The sequence below is a fragment of the Oryzias latipes genome, chromosome 16, assembly GCF_002234675.1.
Source record: "Oryzias latipes chromosome 16, ASM223467v1".
Lineage (NCBI taxonomy): Eukaryota > Metazoa > Chordata > Actinopteri > Beloniformes > Adrianichthyidae > Oryzias > Oryzias latipes.
This window is the reverse complement of record NC_019874.2, coordinates 29,567,014-29,582,638: the sequence shown is the minus strand read 5'-3', so window position 1 is coordinate 29,582,638 and position 15,625 is coordinate 29,567,014. Positions and strand designations below refer to the sequence as shown.

Sequence of the window (15,625 nt, the reverse complement as noted above, 5' to 3'; positions counted from 1 at the left end):
AAAGGTTTATCCTTCTATGCTGTCCACATCCCAAGATGCATTGCAGCCAAACTCTAAGATTCTCTAACAACAATGGCAATGTGCTACAGTTTACAAAAATGTACTTTTTAGTAAATGTTTTCTCTTCACTCACTTCCTCTTGTGCCCAAATGTAAAAGATGAATTGGTTTTGATTTGATCATTTACAACAGTGCGGTAAATGACGTTTCCATCTGCCAAACTGTGGAAAAGCTGTTAAATACTGTGAGCTGGACAGAAATGAGGAAGAGCTACCTGCAGGGGTCGGCTCTTCATCCTCAGGACCTTTCTGTTCCTCTGTACTCAGCATTTGTGTCAAATGTCGTCTTTAAGCGTTGGTGTCGCTCCGTTGCAGGACTCTGGACAAAAACAAGAAGAAAGGCAAGATCTTCTAAGCACAGCCGGCAGATCCGCCTCCAGATCGGGGTTCTGTCGCTTTTCCAACGATGTCAGGAGACGAGCGTACGGCGCCAACACTGCACCCATCTCCTCCTCTTCCATTTTCCTCCTATTTTTTTTTCCTCCCCTCTGTGCTCCTACCACCCCGTGCCAGCAGAGGGAGCTCTGTGGACAGATTTTTTTTTTGTGGGGGGAGGATTCCATCCCTGCAACGGGACTCATCATCAAAAAATGTTTACCCTAACGAAAGGAAAAATAACCCACTTTTAGAAAAGCCAAACTTATATTTTAATTATTCTTGATGTTATTATTATTATTGTTGTTGTTACTGTTATAACTGAATACTGTCCTCAACCTTCCAGCTACTGCTGCTGCCCCCCCCCTCCCACAGGGTGGCTTTGGGCACGATGAGACAAAACTATTGTACAATCAGTTTTTGGTGCAATGTCAACGTTTACCGAAAGACGACAGCGTCAGTGTTTGAACGTGAGCTGGTGTGTCAGAGAGAAGGCCTTCAGTTTTCCTGCCGCCCTCCTCACATCCAATAAAGAGAAACCCTGAAACGACCCCGCCCCCCTTTTTTTTGTATACTCCTTTTTCTGTTCTGAAACTTTCCTCTGTTTTTCTAGCTCTTTCCACTAGCATCGGATCACCATTTATGTCATAAGTGTTATACTTCACTTTAGTTTATTTTTATATATATATATAAATATATTTACCAAACCAGCTGAAGTACTGACTTCTTTTGTATGTTTGGAGAAAAAAAAACTCAGACTTGGCAGCATCTTCATGTTTAGAAAAAAATAGTTTCTGAAAGTGTTTGGAAAAACGCGGATCAGTGGAAAGGAAGAGTCAACAACACATTTTTGCTTTGGCTGTGTTACTCCATCTGTATTTTTAATTTTATTTTTCATTTGTAATGTACAAAGTCACTTAATAAACCTGTGATGGCATTCTGGGGTGAAGGTGGTCTGTGAAATCCATGAGCCTGTTTCTGTTTTCTGCCACTAGCTGTCAGTGTTGATCAGAAACTTTAGAAAGGGGCGGAGCCTCACAGATCTTCAGCGCACCCTTGAAGCTCCTGCAGGGATGACATCAGCAGTTACCAGGTAGATATAAGCAGAAAATAAGACATTGTTGGCATACCTTGATCATTTTCCCTTTTACCCATCAGGCCCACGAAAGTGTGAAATGTATGCCCTGAAAGAAAAAGAAAAAAAACGTTAATGCAAACCTTTTCTTGAATTTTTATTTTTAAAGGTGCTTTAATTTATACATAATTGTTACCAATTCGTTTTCCTGCTGTCTGTGTTTTACCTGTTTAGAAAGAAACAAAAAGTTTTTTCTTTCTTATAAAAACATGTATTACTTTTGCTGTTGGTTTCTATGAAGTCTTACTGGTTGGTTTTCTCCCGGTCTGTCCGGTAAAACACCGGCACAGTTTGGGTTTTCTGGCCACCCTCAGTAAAACTCGCTGAAGATCCTCCGAGTTTGGCCATTTCGTCTTTTGGCGTTGGAAATAATTGTAAACCAACATTACCTTAATATTTGTTTTTTGTCTTTAAATTGACTGTGCAGTGGTAGAAAGATGACCGCATGATTCGCCAGTCTCACCTCCTCTGGTTCTCTCCTCCACGGCCCCAGCTCCGTTTCTTGGCTGAAAACATGTGACAGAAGCAGCAGCAGCAGAAGACCAAGTTTATCCATCTCCATCACTGAAAGGTGCGCGGATTTCGATTCCAACACGTTCTCATACAACTTCTGTCGTTTATGCTTAAACTCCAGATGATGATTAAAACGGAGCGGAATTTCTTCCCGTGGCTCTTTGAGGCTCCTAACTGTGCGCTCTGGGGACCAATAACGCACCATTTGCGCGCTTTTACGCACAGCCGTGTGGGCTGATGTTCTAATGGGGCCGAAATTCTGAGTTCAAGTTGGTGAGTAATTCATCACTTTCTGTGCTGGTACATCTACACAAATGCTTGGCTGATGGATTTCTCCCCGTGTGCCATTCTATCAAGTTACTATTATTTGTAATTTATCTCAGGTTTAACCAAAAATAGATTAAAAAAAAAGAAGACATTACTAAGTCAACCATAAAATCACGATTTTATGGTTGACTTAGTAATGTCCAGAGGATGAAGACCAGAGTTTAATCAGGTTTATTTGATACAAAGTAATTTGTAAAAGGTGATCACATTTAAATTTTAATAGCTCGTAAAAAAAAGGGGGGGGGGTTCGTTTCTCTGCAGCGACAAAAACGTTTCAAATTAGTGAAAAAAGTAAAAGTTTTATGCAACAAACCTTATCATTTATCTGCAATAAACAACATATTTACTAATTTGTAATAACTTCTATCACTGTTCTTTAAACTTTATTTAAAAAAATATAGGTAACAGAAAACTATACTGTGCCGCCTGCAGTCATCACATTTGCTGATGATGGTTTTCTGTCGGCCGGGTGACGTCTTGAAGAAGGAATCAAGGCATCTGGACGGTTTGGTTATTTTAGAGTTTATTTTTTTGGACTAATGACAGGGCACCATGGAAGTATTATGTCTGGGGTACCTCCCCAAGAATATGTAATTAAGTCCTGGGGGGTTATTCCTCCTGTGTTGCGTAAAGGACTGACCTTTAGGAACCCATTTGTTCCCCTTTAATGAGGTCATCCAGCTGCAGGAATGTGGGTGACTCACATGGTAAGTGTGGGGCTTGAACCCACCACCACTTTAGACCAAGAACACTACTGAATAATATGTTTCAAAAAGAGAAGACATCAATTCCAGACACCATCACTCAAAAAAGTATTTTAAAATTCCAATAAAGTCATTTTTAGATTATGTAATACATTTTTTATTACATAATTGACGTCGCTAGTGACCTAGCTAGGAAAACATAACATCTACCTTTTTTGTTGTTTTCCTCTGAGATTCCTTTTAATCATCATCATGTTATCTTGATTGTTTTAACAAGCGGGATACCTCTGATTTGTTCTTTTTGACCTCCTGGGCTCGCCGTAGGCGGCCTTTCTGCCCGCCTTCCTCTTAAATGTTGGGCTGTCAGATGAACGTGAAGTTAGTTCTCCTTTTTTGTGAAAGTGAAACAGTTCTGCGCTCATTTGGGGACAAACTGCGCAGGAAAGCGGAGACTCGGTGGCCTGTGGTGCGTTCACGGCCACCGGAAACATGGCTGCGCTGCGTTCACTGCTGCTGGGCTTTGTGATTGTTGCGACGGCTTCCGCTAGAGCGCCGAGGCGGCGGGTGACCCTGAACGAGGGAGGGTCGCCGTGGGGTTTCCCTGACAACGCGGTCGGTTTGATCAACGTCCCGACCTCACAGCCGGGTCCGGAGCCCGGAGACCCCGCTGATGCGTTCACGGTCCCGACTCTGGATGGGCGGTTCTCCTACCAGCCCGGTGCTCTGGAGGGACCGGTGGTCATCCACGCCTTCACCAACAAGTCCGGGTTTCTGGAGGCTATGTGGAGCTCCGAGTCTTCGCTGCGCCGCCTGGTGGACGGTCTGCCGCAGAGCACGCGCGTGCTGTTCGTGTCTCTGGACGACTCCGCGGTCACCGACGCGCTGTGGATGAGAGAGCAGCTGCAGCGAGCCGCCGTCCGCAGGTGACCCTACAGTCAATGCATTAAAAAAACTTTATTGATAAACATGTAAAACAAAAGTGTGAATGCCAGGGAGAACGACAGAAAGAAATATCGATGCATACAGTCATAGTACAGAAGCATCACATAAAAAAAGTTTCTGCAGAGCAACTGGAGTTAATCAGAACTTCACCTCTGATTTCCCGTCACCCACAATTGAGAGCTCTTTGTTTACACTCTCTCACACTAGCTTACAGTTCTGCTCACCCCCAACCTAACATTAGGAAATCAGCAAAAATACTGAATAGCGTAGACGTTCACGTATCTGTTTGTCTGCAAGTGAACGCATCGGAATGGAGCTGAGCAGGAAGCTTGTAGTGTAGTTTCTGTGTCACAAATACGATCTTTTTCCATCTGCAATACTGCAAAAAAAAAAAAATTTGATATATATATTTGTCCTCTAACATTAAAAATGTGTTAAATTACATAAGAAAAAAAGTAATTGTAATGAGTCTTTAAAAATAACACTTAAAATTTGATTTTGATTCGATTTGAAATGGTTAATTTCTAGCAATCAAGGAATAATGCGCAAAACAATACAATAAGCATTAATACATTCATACAATGATGTATCAAACTTAGGATAATTAGATAATAAAATGAAAAAAAAACTTCATGGAATGGATACTTTCTTTGTCCCATGAGGGGAAATTAAATTGTTGCAGCGTCAACAAAAGTCTTATCATTCATAATTATTATATTCAAATCCAATTAAGTCGGATACAACTGAAGGAATCTGTTTGTTTCAGTCCACATAACAGCTTTAGACTAAAGTAAGCGCATTATTTAAAAAAAAAAAGGTTTTGCAATGTGAAGGAATGAGTGCTTGGTTTCAGGAACATCCCAGAATAGTAACAAAACAAAAAAAAAAGCAGATTTCCTGGTTTTTCTGGACGTAGACTGAAAAGAGGAAGTGGGTCCAGATCTTTCATGGGTAGATGTTCCGTCAGACGAGACGATCAGCATCTGTTTCCTGGTGGACTTCTGTCGTTTTGAAAATGTGACGCCTGCCGTCTGTCACCTCTCCAGGAAGGAGGTTCTGACCCGGCTGCATTTCTCCCCGGTGCCGGTCTTCGCTCTGGGTAACTGGATCCCCAATGTTCTGTATTACTGGGGCTGCTCAGGGCACAACTGTGGTCTGGATCAGGCCGTCTTCACGTCTCAGGGTAAAAACATCTTTCTGTTCAGTCTGTCTGAAGATGGAAAAGTGTTTCTGAAAATGACATCAAACCGCAGGATGGAGGATGCCCATCATCGTCAAGAGGCTGGATGCCAGATACGATTGGCTGATGGGACGCTGGGGCGCAGGGCCCTATAGGCTGTTGGATGCAGGAGACGCGTGCAGCCCTTCGCCTTCAATGGCGGGGGCTGTAGCCTGGGTGTCTCAGGGCAACTGCTCCTACTTTACAAAGGTCTGTTGCTCTACGTTTTTTGTTTTTTTCTTTCCTACAGATCATCAGATTCATCTTCTCCCACCTGAAGTCCCATCAGAGATGATCCGTGTCTGGTTTGACCTCTGCAGGTCCGGAACATGGCCAAAGCCGGCGCCGCAGGTGTCCTGGTCTACTCCCTCCCGGGTAACCCCATCCAGGACATGAACTGCGTCGAGGATGAATGTTTCCAGGAGCTCCGCATCCCGGCTGCCATGGTGCACCTGGAGGTCGGCGTCGATCAGGCTTTGCGGTTAGTCCAAAAAGACCTTCTTGTGCCGACCTTTTACTTTTGTCCTCATGCGCAGTGGCGTTCAAAAGGTTTCCAAAGCCCCCAGCTAGCCCAGTCCCCCTCAAAAAAAACAAAAGTAGCAAAAAATAAAACAATAATAAATAAATTTTTGAGCAACAAATTGTTTCAGACAGCTTAACAGCTAAACATTTAAACTCTTTCTTTTTTTTTTACATAGAACCCATTTTGTTGCTCATCTCGTAATTTTCCAGCAAAAATGTTTTGTTTGCCTTATTTTGTTTTGCTCCTTTTGCTCAAACTCCTCGCAGGCTGGGGAAGGCCGTGGACGTGTCCTTCCAGAACACCCCCTCTCCGAACTTCTTCGTCGGTATTGACCAGCAGGGGGCGCTGGCTGAGATGGGTTGGTTCCTGTACCCGAGCCTCAGATTCATCAACTGGCAGGCGGAGTGGTGAGGAGTCGGATCGTTTGAAGGGGTTTGCTTTCTTTGTTGCTCTAAAGTCACCGTTTGGGTCTCCAGGTTCGATTTCTCCGCCAACCTGCAGGTCAAACTTCGGCGCCCTGCCAAAGTGGTTTCTGTGTTTGCCAAAGTCCAGATGCAGGGAGAGGAAGGAGCCGTGGCCACAGTCGACCTGCCTCCCGGTAAACAAATCAACGGTATCTGGAAAGGCAGTGATTGAATCAGCTGCTGTCTGGAATGTGAACGGCTGTAGACGATCCGCTGTCGGGTTAATCTTAAATTATGCATCACAAGAACACAGACTTTGGTATTTTCCTCCTTTAGATTACAAAGATGGCAATTTTTGCTGTATTAATATTTAGAAAAATGTAAAATAATCTAATGTGACGTCTGATTCGTGAATCATCTTGTGCGTTACTATGTTGTGTGTTTGTGTGTTGTGGGGGGCTGTGAACATTGCATGGGTTTAATTAATTTAATTTGTGTGTGTCTTCTTTTTGGTTTTTGAAATTGGATTAAGTTTTTATGTAAAGCACTTTGTTGGAAAAGTGCTGTACAAAGAAAGTTTGATTTGATTTGATTGATTGCTAAAAAGGCACAGCAGGGAGCCCGTCGGGTTGGTGGTTCTGCTGCAGTGTCACATTTTTATCTGGAGACTTGTCCTGAAATCAGACCATCAGGCGGGACAAAGAAGTGTGTCAGACACTGTTTATTGGGGTCGTTATGACCCGTCGGTCTAAAGTCCGAGGATCACACCTCGATTTTTCAGACTTTTCCACATCAAGTCCCAGGACTTGATCGTCTCTCATTTAATAAAAACTCTAAATACCATTGAAATGCTTTTAGAGTCAGACTAAAAGTGTGTTTGTTTCTGCTGTGGAGAATTACATCCGTGTGTTGCAAGGCCCCTAGTGGTAACTTAGTGAACTTCACCCTTTTCTGGGTTTGAATCCGCTTCAACCTGGAAGTGAATGTTTGATCTCCAGTTGGGGGAGAGAACCTAGAATGTCTGTTAGGAGCAGAAACACAATAATCAGAAAGAATATTTGACAAAAAAGATTAAGCAAAAGGTTTTCTTTGAACATCCCTGACAATAGTTGTTGAAGTTGTGGTCTGGACTGCAGTTGTTTCACGGTTTCGGCGTGAAATCTGTTTTTGTACCGCTGATTGATGGACTCGGTTCCTTCGTCTTTCCTCCAACCCTTTCCTTTGCAGACCTCTGGGAGTTCAGGACGCTGGAGCTGGACGCCTCGCTGTCGTGTCCCGGCCGGAGAGACTCGTCCTGCCCCCCCTGGGATCACACTGTGCAGCTGTTTGTGTGCTGCGATCGCCTCAGTCCGTTCTGCAACACAGAGCTGGGCCGCTGGATCACGGCGTTCCGCAGGTTCTGCTTTTGGCTTCAGGATATCATCACGTTTGCAATAAATTGTTTACAGTTTAAATCTAAAAGAGAAAGTCGATTCAAAAATGAAATGTTTCATGGACAAAAACAGGAGTGTTTTTCTTTTTGAAGGACTGCTTTTTCCCCCTCTTATCTTAGATGTGAGGGGTAATGCCCGACGAGGTGTCCATTATCAGACATTCATGGACAACGCAGAGGCGGCAACAGTTGCTGGCGCCAAGTTTGTTCATTTCCGATGACGGACACCTCAAAGGACAATATCCCGCTTATGCAGATCACTTACGAAATAAAAATAAATACTAAATCAATTATTAGTACTTTAATGTAGTTTTGTTTCACGTTTGAAACAGTTTTCACAAAAAGTAAAGAGTTTGGTCCGTGGCCTGACTCGTTGTCATGGTAACGACTATGGATTGGCTGCTGGGTTTGCTTTAAAAGGTTTGATTTGATTTGATTTGAAATGGTTTATTTCAAGCAATTAAGTAGAAATAATACACAACAGCAATATAAACATCAGTTATACATTCATACAGTAACTAATCAAACTTAGGATAATTAGACATATTAATAAATATTGGTTGAAAGGGAGTGGGAGGAAGCGAACTTTTATAATCCCACCCCGTTATACTGTAACCATTTTATTACATGATTTATCAATATCCGGTTCCCAGTTTTTATCAGACAGAATTAAAAATCATAAGATATCGATAAAGCGCATGACAAAGATGACTTACTTAAGTATTACGTCAAAAATAACTATTTTAGAAATCAACATGGCAAATGCAGATCAGTCATCTGAAATATATGCAGCTTATGTTACTTATAAAAGCCATTCATATGAATAAAACATAATACTATATTATTAAAGCAGACAACACTGTTTCAGGAATTTTCATAGCAAAAATTTCATCAAGTATCAAAAGTTAAAAACATGTGCAAAATTATGCTACATTAGGAAAGATTTTTGAATCAATTTATCAAGTTTTGGAGAAAGTGTAGTAATATCATTAAAAGTCAATCAATTTAACAATTTTCAATAAGTGATTAATCATTTGTTTTACTTTTTTTTTAAATATTTTTTTTGTATTTTTTATTTTATTTTATTTTTTTTTATAATAAGGTAATGCCTTAGGGGGAAAGTAAAAAGGGTCCATAACTGTCGATTGTCCAAGGTTGGTATTTCTTCTTTTACTGATAACAGCTGATCTCCTGGGTTCAAAACAGAGTTTATAGTTCTCTTCGATGTTATGTCTGCAGACATTAGATTCAGGTCCATATCCTTCTTCAGCTGATATCAGCGACGGTGAAAGTTGAGGTCAAGTTGTCTGCAGGTCAGAACTCTGCTGTTATTCAGGTTACGTAAAGTGATGAATCCACGTGTCATATTTCTTGAAATTATTTGGCTCTTTGGTTTATTACTCCATGTTGTTTCAGACGACCGTGATCAAACACTTTTCAAAGTCTTTCATGGTGTTCACAACCACAACCTTGGACCGGTCCTCTGGACCGAGCGGTTTGACATAAATCCTGCAGCCTTTAACCCAAGTGTTCTCAATCTGCTTACGCTTCCTGAGAAGCCGTGCATGTTTTGAGATTTCAGCATTCCTTCTGGTCAGATGGTCGTTCAGATAAGCAGCCGAACCTTTCAGGTGTTTCCTTTGATTCATCAAAGCTAGCTTGTGTTTGTGATTCACAAACCTAATGAGGATCGCTGGTTTATCCGTCTCCTTTCTCCTGGGGAGCAGGTGGCAGGTCTCGATGGTATTGAGATCCAGGGAAATCCCTTTAGATGTGAGAAATGAATGTATTTGCTGATCCAGAGACACAGCACCGATCTCCGTATTGGCACTGCTAGCTACGCTAGCGCTAGCATTAGCAGTGCTAGCTCGAGGCTTGATTGGTACTCCAGTGAGAATGACATTATTCATCCTTACTTGCTGTTCCACATCGTCCAGTCTTTTCTCCAGAATCTCGACCTGGTTTTCTCGCTGCTCGTTTTGAGCCCGAAATCTTCGGAACTCTTCCATCATCTCCCAGAGCGGTGTTAGCTTAGCCGACACTTGTTCCATAAAACTTTTCAGCGTTTCTTGAATAATGTCAAGATTCTTTTTGAGTTCTTCATATTCCTGGGGTTTCTTCGGGGGCATGGTCAGCTCTCTTTTTTGAAAATCAACCTTTTAAGTAATTTGAAGATAGTTGTATTCGCAGAGAGGCACGCCACGCGTCCTGCCGTGTAACCCGGAACCGGAAGGTGATAATGCAGTGGTTCTCAAGCTGTGGGAGTCACCTGGTGGGACATTTTTCCTACTCCAAGGGCGGCAAGAAGAGAAAAAGTTTGAGAACGCATGCCTAAAAAAAGAAGTTCCGGTCGTTCTGTATCACTGCGCTGGCCTCTATAAAACTTTCTTCTTCATCAACCAAGCGGTGAGAGGTGAACCTTCTCTCTAAACTGATGTTTTATTTATCGTAACCATCAACAAATACATTGCTTTCCTTTGCCGCTGCAGTCTAGGTCCGCGCGTTGTCACGTTACAGTGATAACGCGCCGCACCACGTAACAACTAGTCCGCTTTTTGTGGAAAATTGATATAAGCCGAACAGATAACAAGAATAAAGAACTAAAAAACTGATTGAATATGTATTTATTTTGTACGTGACCATGGTATAAGCGGGTTAATGGCCTCTGCTTCACGTCGGATAGTTCAGGCTTCCACGGCGTGCGTTAATTTCTGATAATGCACACTCCGGCCGCTGTTAACTCTTACTTAACGCACACCCAGCAGCCAATCAGAATCGAGTATTTATCCGGATCATGAATGTTTAATCTCCATAATGATCTGAAGAGCTTTTTGAATCTTTTAGTAAACAACACTGCTTTATTTAAGTTTGTTGTTGTTTTCCTGGTATTCATGCATATATCATAGATTGATGCATAGATGGATGAAGCATAACCCTTTTATACCGTGTTTGTCTCAAAATGTCGAGCGTTTCTTTCAATTCTCGCTCAAATTTAACAAAAGTGATTTTTACCATTTTAAAGTTTATTTTAGCAAAGCCTACTTTCATTAAGATTTTATTGATTCTTTATTGATTCTTCTTATGAAGAATTGAAGTTTGAAAAGGAAAAACATAACAGAGAACAGAAACGTGGCTCAATTTTTACTTTTTAGTTTTTTCTAACAAATGTTTTGGTTATGGAGAGTTTAGGCTTTTATTACAGCAGGTGTGTTTACCTGTGATGGTCAGGTGAACCGGGTAAACCCCGCCTTCGCACCATCCCTGTGACCCCAGACGGGGTCAAAGCAGAAAACGGATGAATGCAGGTTTGCATCCAACAGGTCTCTCTCTCTCTCTCTCTCTCTCTCTCTCTCTCTCTCTCTCTCTCTCTCTTTCTCTCTCTCTTTCTCTCTCTTTCTCTCTCTCTCTCTCTCTCTCTCTCTCTCTCTCCCCAGAGGCAGCGGCCGCTGGCTGACGGACGTCTCCCCGCTGCTCCCCCTCCTGGACGGCAGATGCACCTTCACCATGAAGACGGTGCCGTGGGCCAAACCCTGGGTCGCCTCCCTCAACCTGAGATTCAGTGACAGCAACCAGACGGGTGAGTTCTGAGAAATACGCTTCCTCTGTTCTTCTGCTGGTACTAATGTGTGAGGCGCTAAAAGGTGGATTTGTTCAGAGGCGTCACCTTTCTTCCCAAACCGTGACTCTGGAGCAATTTATGTGTTTTTTCTTCTTTATTATGGATTTTTTTGGCTCCTGTTACTTATACTCTTTACACTTTTGTGACCTCAACACTGTATAGAAGGTTATTTTTTCATTCTTTTTTATTTTTCATACTGAGTCATCAAACGTTCATCATATTTTTATATTTATTGGTCTTGGTCCTGGGTGTGCAATACATTTCACTACCTATTATACTATGTGTGTGTATATGTGACAAATAACATGAAACTATATTTGAATTCACAACCATTTGAATGAAAGAAAATACTCAGAAATGCAGTTTTAATCTTAAAGTATTTTAATAATGTCCTCCATCATCAGAAATATCCTACAAGAACAACAAAAACGAAAAAGGAAAAGTTGTCTGTTTGTCTGCAGAAGAGACGGTGGAGAAGCTCCGCCCCTTCAGGGTTCTGTCTCTGTACGGCGGAGGAACGTTTGACAGAAACTACAACAAGCGGTTCCGGCCCATGAAGTTCTCGGTGCCTCCATCAACCAGAAAGGTACCGGGGATGCGGGGGCGAGGGGGATGGCGGTGGACCGCATGGTCTGAGCGCCTGCTGTTCTGCTCACAGGTGGAGCTGCTCGCCACCATCACCGGGCACGGCAGCGACGAGAACGGCTGCGGCGAGTTCTGCGTCACCTCGCATCACTTCCTGATCAACGGCGTTCACAACAACAGCCGCGTGTTCGATTCAGCAGGTGAGGCTCCAGCTGCTCACGTCCCAATCAAACAGTCAGTCAGATGTTAGAGTGCCGTAGTGGTTAGCACTCTCGCCTCACAACAAGAAGGCACGGGTTCGAATCCCTGCTGGGTTCTTTCTGTGTGCAGCTTGCACGTTCTCCTCATACATGTTGGGGTTTTCTCCGGTTCCGCCCAAAAACACGAGTTCAAAGTTCATTGGTGTCCCTAAACTGACGTGTCGCACAGCCACGACGTACATTTTGCTCACTTTCCACGTATGAAATGTCGGTTTCTTGTGATCCATGCGTGATATACGTGATTCATACGTGTTTCTTGCGTTCGTCGTTCGTCGACGTGCGCAGATGTCCGCTGAGGATTTCATCCGAAGCGTCTTTACGTGAATTCAGTTTTGAGCTTTTAAAAATGTTCGGTCAGTTAAAACCATTGAGACCAACTTTAATTACACAGTTTAAGCGTATTTTAAAGAGTTTATATGCAATTGTTTTGTAAATACTTTCACCTAAAGATAAAAACCTCACCTTTTTCCCCGTATATTCACGTGTGACCAATTTTCCTCCACGGAGCATAGACAAAATGCAGGTAGAGGCTGCGTGACACGGCCTGTAAATGTTGACGACTGCAACAGTCTGACGACCTTTCCAGGGTAAGCTCCGCCCTCAACCAAAAGCGTCCTTTGAAGATAGATGGAGGTTGGAGTCTCCAATACAAGCTTAAAGCCAGCAGAGATCAACACCATCCCTCCATGCAGCTGAAGTGAAAGACCATGAGGTCTGAGGTCCAGAAATTCTCTCTGAAGCTGAAAGTTGTGTGGAAATTTAAAAGGAAGAAAACAAAAAATTTCTGTAGTTTCAAGCGTGTCACTTTCTATTTTTGCTAAAAACAGACACATGTATTACAGAAGCAATGTTTCTTTTGAAAATTAACCCTTCATAATTAATTCGATTTGTTAGAATTTCATCTATTATTTTTAGATGATAGATAAGTGTCCAGTTTATTTTTCCTGCTAATAGTTTTCTGACTCAGATTCTCTCACAGACCTCAGTATAGAATATTTAATCTATTTTCTTTTCAGATTTAAAATGATCTCTCAAGTTTAGTTTTTTTTAAATTTTTGTCATCTTGTTGGACTTACAGGGTCCATTCTGGGCTGCGCCCTGCGGGTCAAAGAGGGGGCCGTGCCGAACGAACACGGGACGTGGCTGTACGGGCGAGGGGGCTGGTGCGACGGCCTGCAGGTCGACCCCTGGAGGACGGACGTCACCGAGCAGGTGTGTCTGCGCTCCAGAGCGTCCGCTGCCAGGGAATCTTTTGTTTTACACCTTTGTCACATCGAGAAAGGAAGAGAAATAATCTCAGAGCTTCACCTGAGCTTCACCATCAAAAAAAACTTGACTGACCTTGAGATCTTCTGTGACCTCACGTGCCCTCCACGCTCTCTCCAAATTCAGCCTGACATTAAAAGGTCATCGCCCCGGCAACAGTAGGTTCACATCAGTGGCGCTTGACAAATATTTTTCAGTTTCACTTGTCACAAAACAGCCCCCCTGTTTCGGAACAGATCCTCTAGAAGTTTTTCTGGAGAACCTGAAGAGACGAGCGTTGAAGGAGCGTTTACTGTGATGACCCTGAAGTGGGCTGTTGACCCCGAAGGCCCCTCAAACCGCGGTTGTCATCACGAGCGCTCTCATGTTGCTCAGCAGCTCACAGGAAGTTCAGCCAGACTTCCTCTGGGACTTGTCAGAAGTTCACAGCTTCACATCGCTCTTCCTTCTAAACGTCAGCTGGTGTGAGACTAGCGAGTTGAATTAACTTTTATTTTGAAAGGCGATCTTTCTCAGGCTTTTGTGCAGAAACTTCAGAGAGCTGACAATCCATTTCCACAATCGGGACACAACTTTTACAAATCAGTAACTGAATCTGTTGTCCCTGTTTAACGCTTAGATACACTTTGGAGCTGTTGTTGTTGAGATGTTTGGGTGTTTTTTTGTTTGATTACAATAAAAAAATCCCCTTTATGACCTGCTCTCATTAAAAAAATGCTTTTAGTGTTTTTAACATTTTCTTGTGGCATTTTTCTGATAATGGAGGACGTGTATATTAAGAAAATTAAGCTCAAAATTGCATTTCTTTATTCAAATCCTTGTGAATCAGGAGCAGAAGAAGAAATGCCCTTGAAAAAAAGATCAGACTTTTGACGGAAAATATTGGACCACAAGCTCCCTGCTCCGCTGCATTCTGATGCATCCACCGTCAGACAAATAGATCCATCAACGTCTTTGTTTTTCTGGTCTGAGCTGGAATCTGGATCAGAACTGGACGGCTGGATAGCTCCAAAATTGCTCGCTATTATTGTCGGACCGCTAATGCTAGGTTGGGGGTTTGAAGGTAGTGGGAGATAGTGTAAACAGAGAGCTATGTTGGGAAGGGGGGGCGGCGTTGCTTTGCCCCACAGCTCAGAGGTGATTTTCTAATGAACTAGTTGTCTTAGAAAACCATACAGATATTTTTTTATTTTGGCTCAAAACGGCTTAATCATAATGGGAACGCTACTGTATGGAAATTAACAGCCGCTTTGGAAATGTTAATTAAGAAGCCGACTTCAATGCTGCTTTACTGGGGGTTCCAAGTATTTTTACAATATATTTTTTTTACATTTCTTTAATTCAATTTAATTTAATTTTTGTTTAGTTCATTTCATTTCTTTATATTTTATTTGTAATTATTTTTATTGTTTTAAATGTATTTGATTTTATTTGTTATTTTTACCTTTTATTTTATTTCAATTTTTTAAATGTAATTTAATTTACTCAAATTTTTGGTTAATTTAAGTTGGTACCTTTTTTAACGTTATTTAATGTAATTTATTTTTATGCCGCACGTTGAGTAAATTACTCTGAACAATCCAAAACAAACTTAAAATACAGGAAAAAAATGTGTTTGTTGTTGTTTTATTTTTAGTAATGATTGTTCTCTTTCTAGATAAGGTTAGTGCCTAGCCTGTTTCTTAGAACGAAACCCCCTTTTTTTAAACAAATAATTAGAATAAAGATCACTTGTATCTTTTAATACAATACACTTCCATATTCATCTCTACATTAAATGAATTTGCATTCTTCACATAAATCCTGGATAAACTCTACATGTTGGTCATCAAATTCTTTGCCGCTTCCTTTTAGCCACTAGATGGCGCTGACAACGGGTGTTTTTTGATTTGCACACCACCGCCACGATGTTAAGTTTCTACGGAAACAGAGTCCTGTTTCCTGCGGTTAGACTTACTGACGTGACTGGAGAAAAGGAAAGCGATTAGGATCAGCGATTGGGAAGGTTTATTTGATAGTTTTGTTATTTAAATGTTTTTATGAATGGTTAAATTCTTTCAGGTGGACCTCAGCGGACTGGAGTCCAACACCATCATCTACTTTGGACTGTTTGAAGGAAAGGATCCCGATCCCGCTCAGGAGCCCGGATACATCATCATGTCTTCATTTCTAATCTTCTACAAATGACGCTGCTTCAGAATTGTCCATAAATGTTGCACTGAATGTAAATTAAACATTAAACTTCAGTTTTTTTAAATCTTTA

General features: G+C 41.9%; 3 protein-coding genes across 6 annotated transcripts in view; 2 read left to right on the top strand and 1 right to left on the bottom strand.

Annotated features, from left to right (window-relative positions):
* Positions 1–1,370, top strand: part of LOC101155717 (septin-7) — a 20,028-nt gene extending 18,658 nt beyond the window's left edge. For all 3 annotated transcript variants that reach the window (XM_020710466.2, XM_020710468.2, XM_020710469.2), the window contains one exon: positions 374–1,370. In XM_020710466.2, coding sequence (XP_020566125.2) covers positions 374–413 — 40 coding nt within the window. In that variant the 3' untranslated portion in view covers positions 414–1,370. The remainder of the gene's footprint in view (positions 1–373) is intronic.
* On the bottom strand, positions 699–3,614 carry LOC101166416. Of its 2 annotated transcripts, XM_020710470.2 has the most exons (6): positions 3,398–3,614; positions 2,032–2,074; positions 1,816–1,921; positions 1,705–1,734; positions 1,564–1,617; positions 699–1,498 (listed from the first exon to the last, which is right to left on the bottom strand). In XM_020710470.2, the coding sequence occupies exons 1-6, from the start codon at positions 3,601–3,603 to the stop codon at positions 1,479–1,481; spliced, it is 459 nt and encodes a 152-aa protein (XP_020566129.2). In that variant the 5' UTR covers positions 3,604–3,614; the 3' UTR covers positions 699–1,478. The 2 variants fall into 2 exon arrangements, with proteins under 2 accessions (XP_020566129.2, XP_004078566.1); XM_004078518.3 differs by lacking the exon at positions 3,398–3,614 and having other exon boundaries at positions 2,032–3,377.
* On the top strand, positions 3,487–15,625 carry LOC101155462. The gene is made up of 12 exons (XM_004078389.4): positions 3,487–4,035; positions 5,101–5,237; positions 5,308–5,483; positions 5,594–5,754; positions 6,063–6,203; positions 6,273–6,394; positions 7,428–7,596; positions 11,067–11,209; positions 11,713–11,837; positions 11,910–12,036; positions 13,175–13,308; positions 15,424–15,625. The coding sequence occupies exons 1-12, from the start codon at positions 3,602–3,604 to the stop codon at positions 15,547–15,549; spliced, it is 1,995 nt and encodes a 664-aa protein (XP_004078437.1). The 5' UTR covers positions 3,487–3,601; the 3' UTR covers positions 15,550–15,625.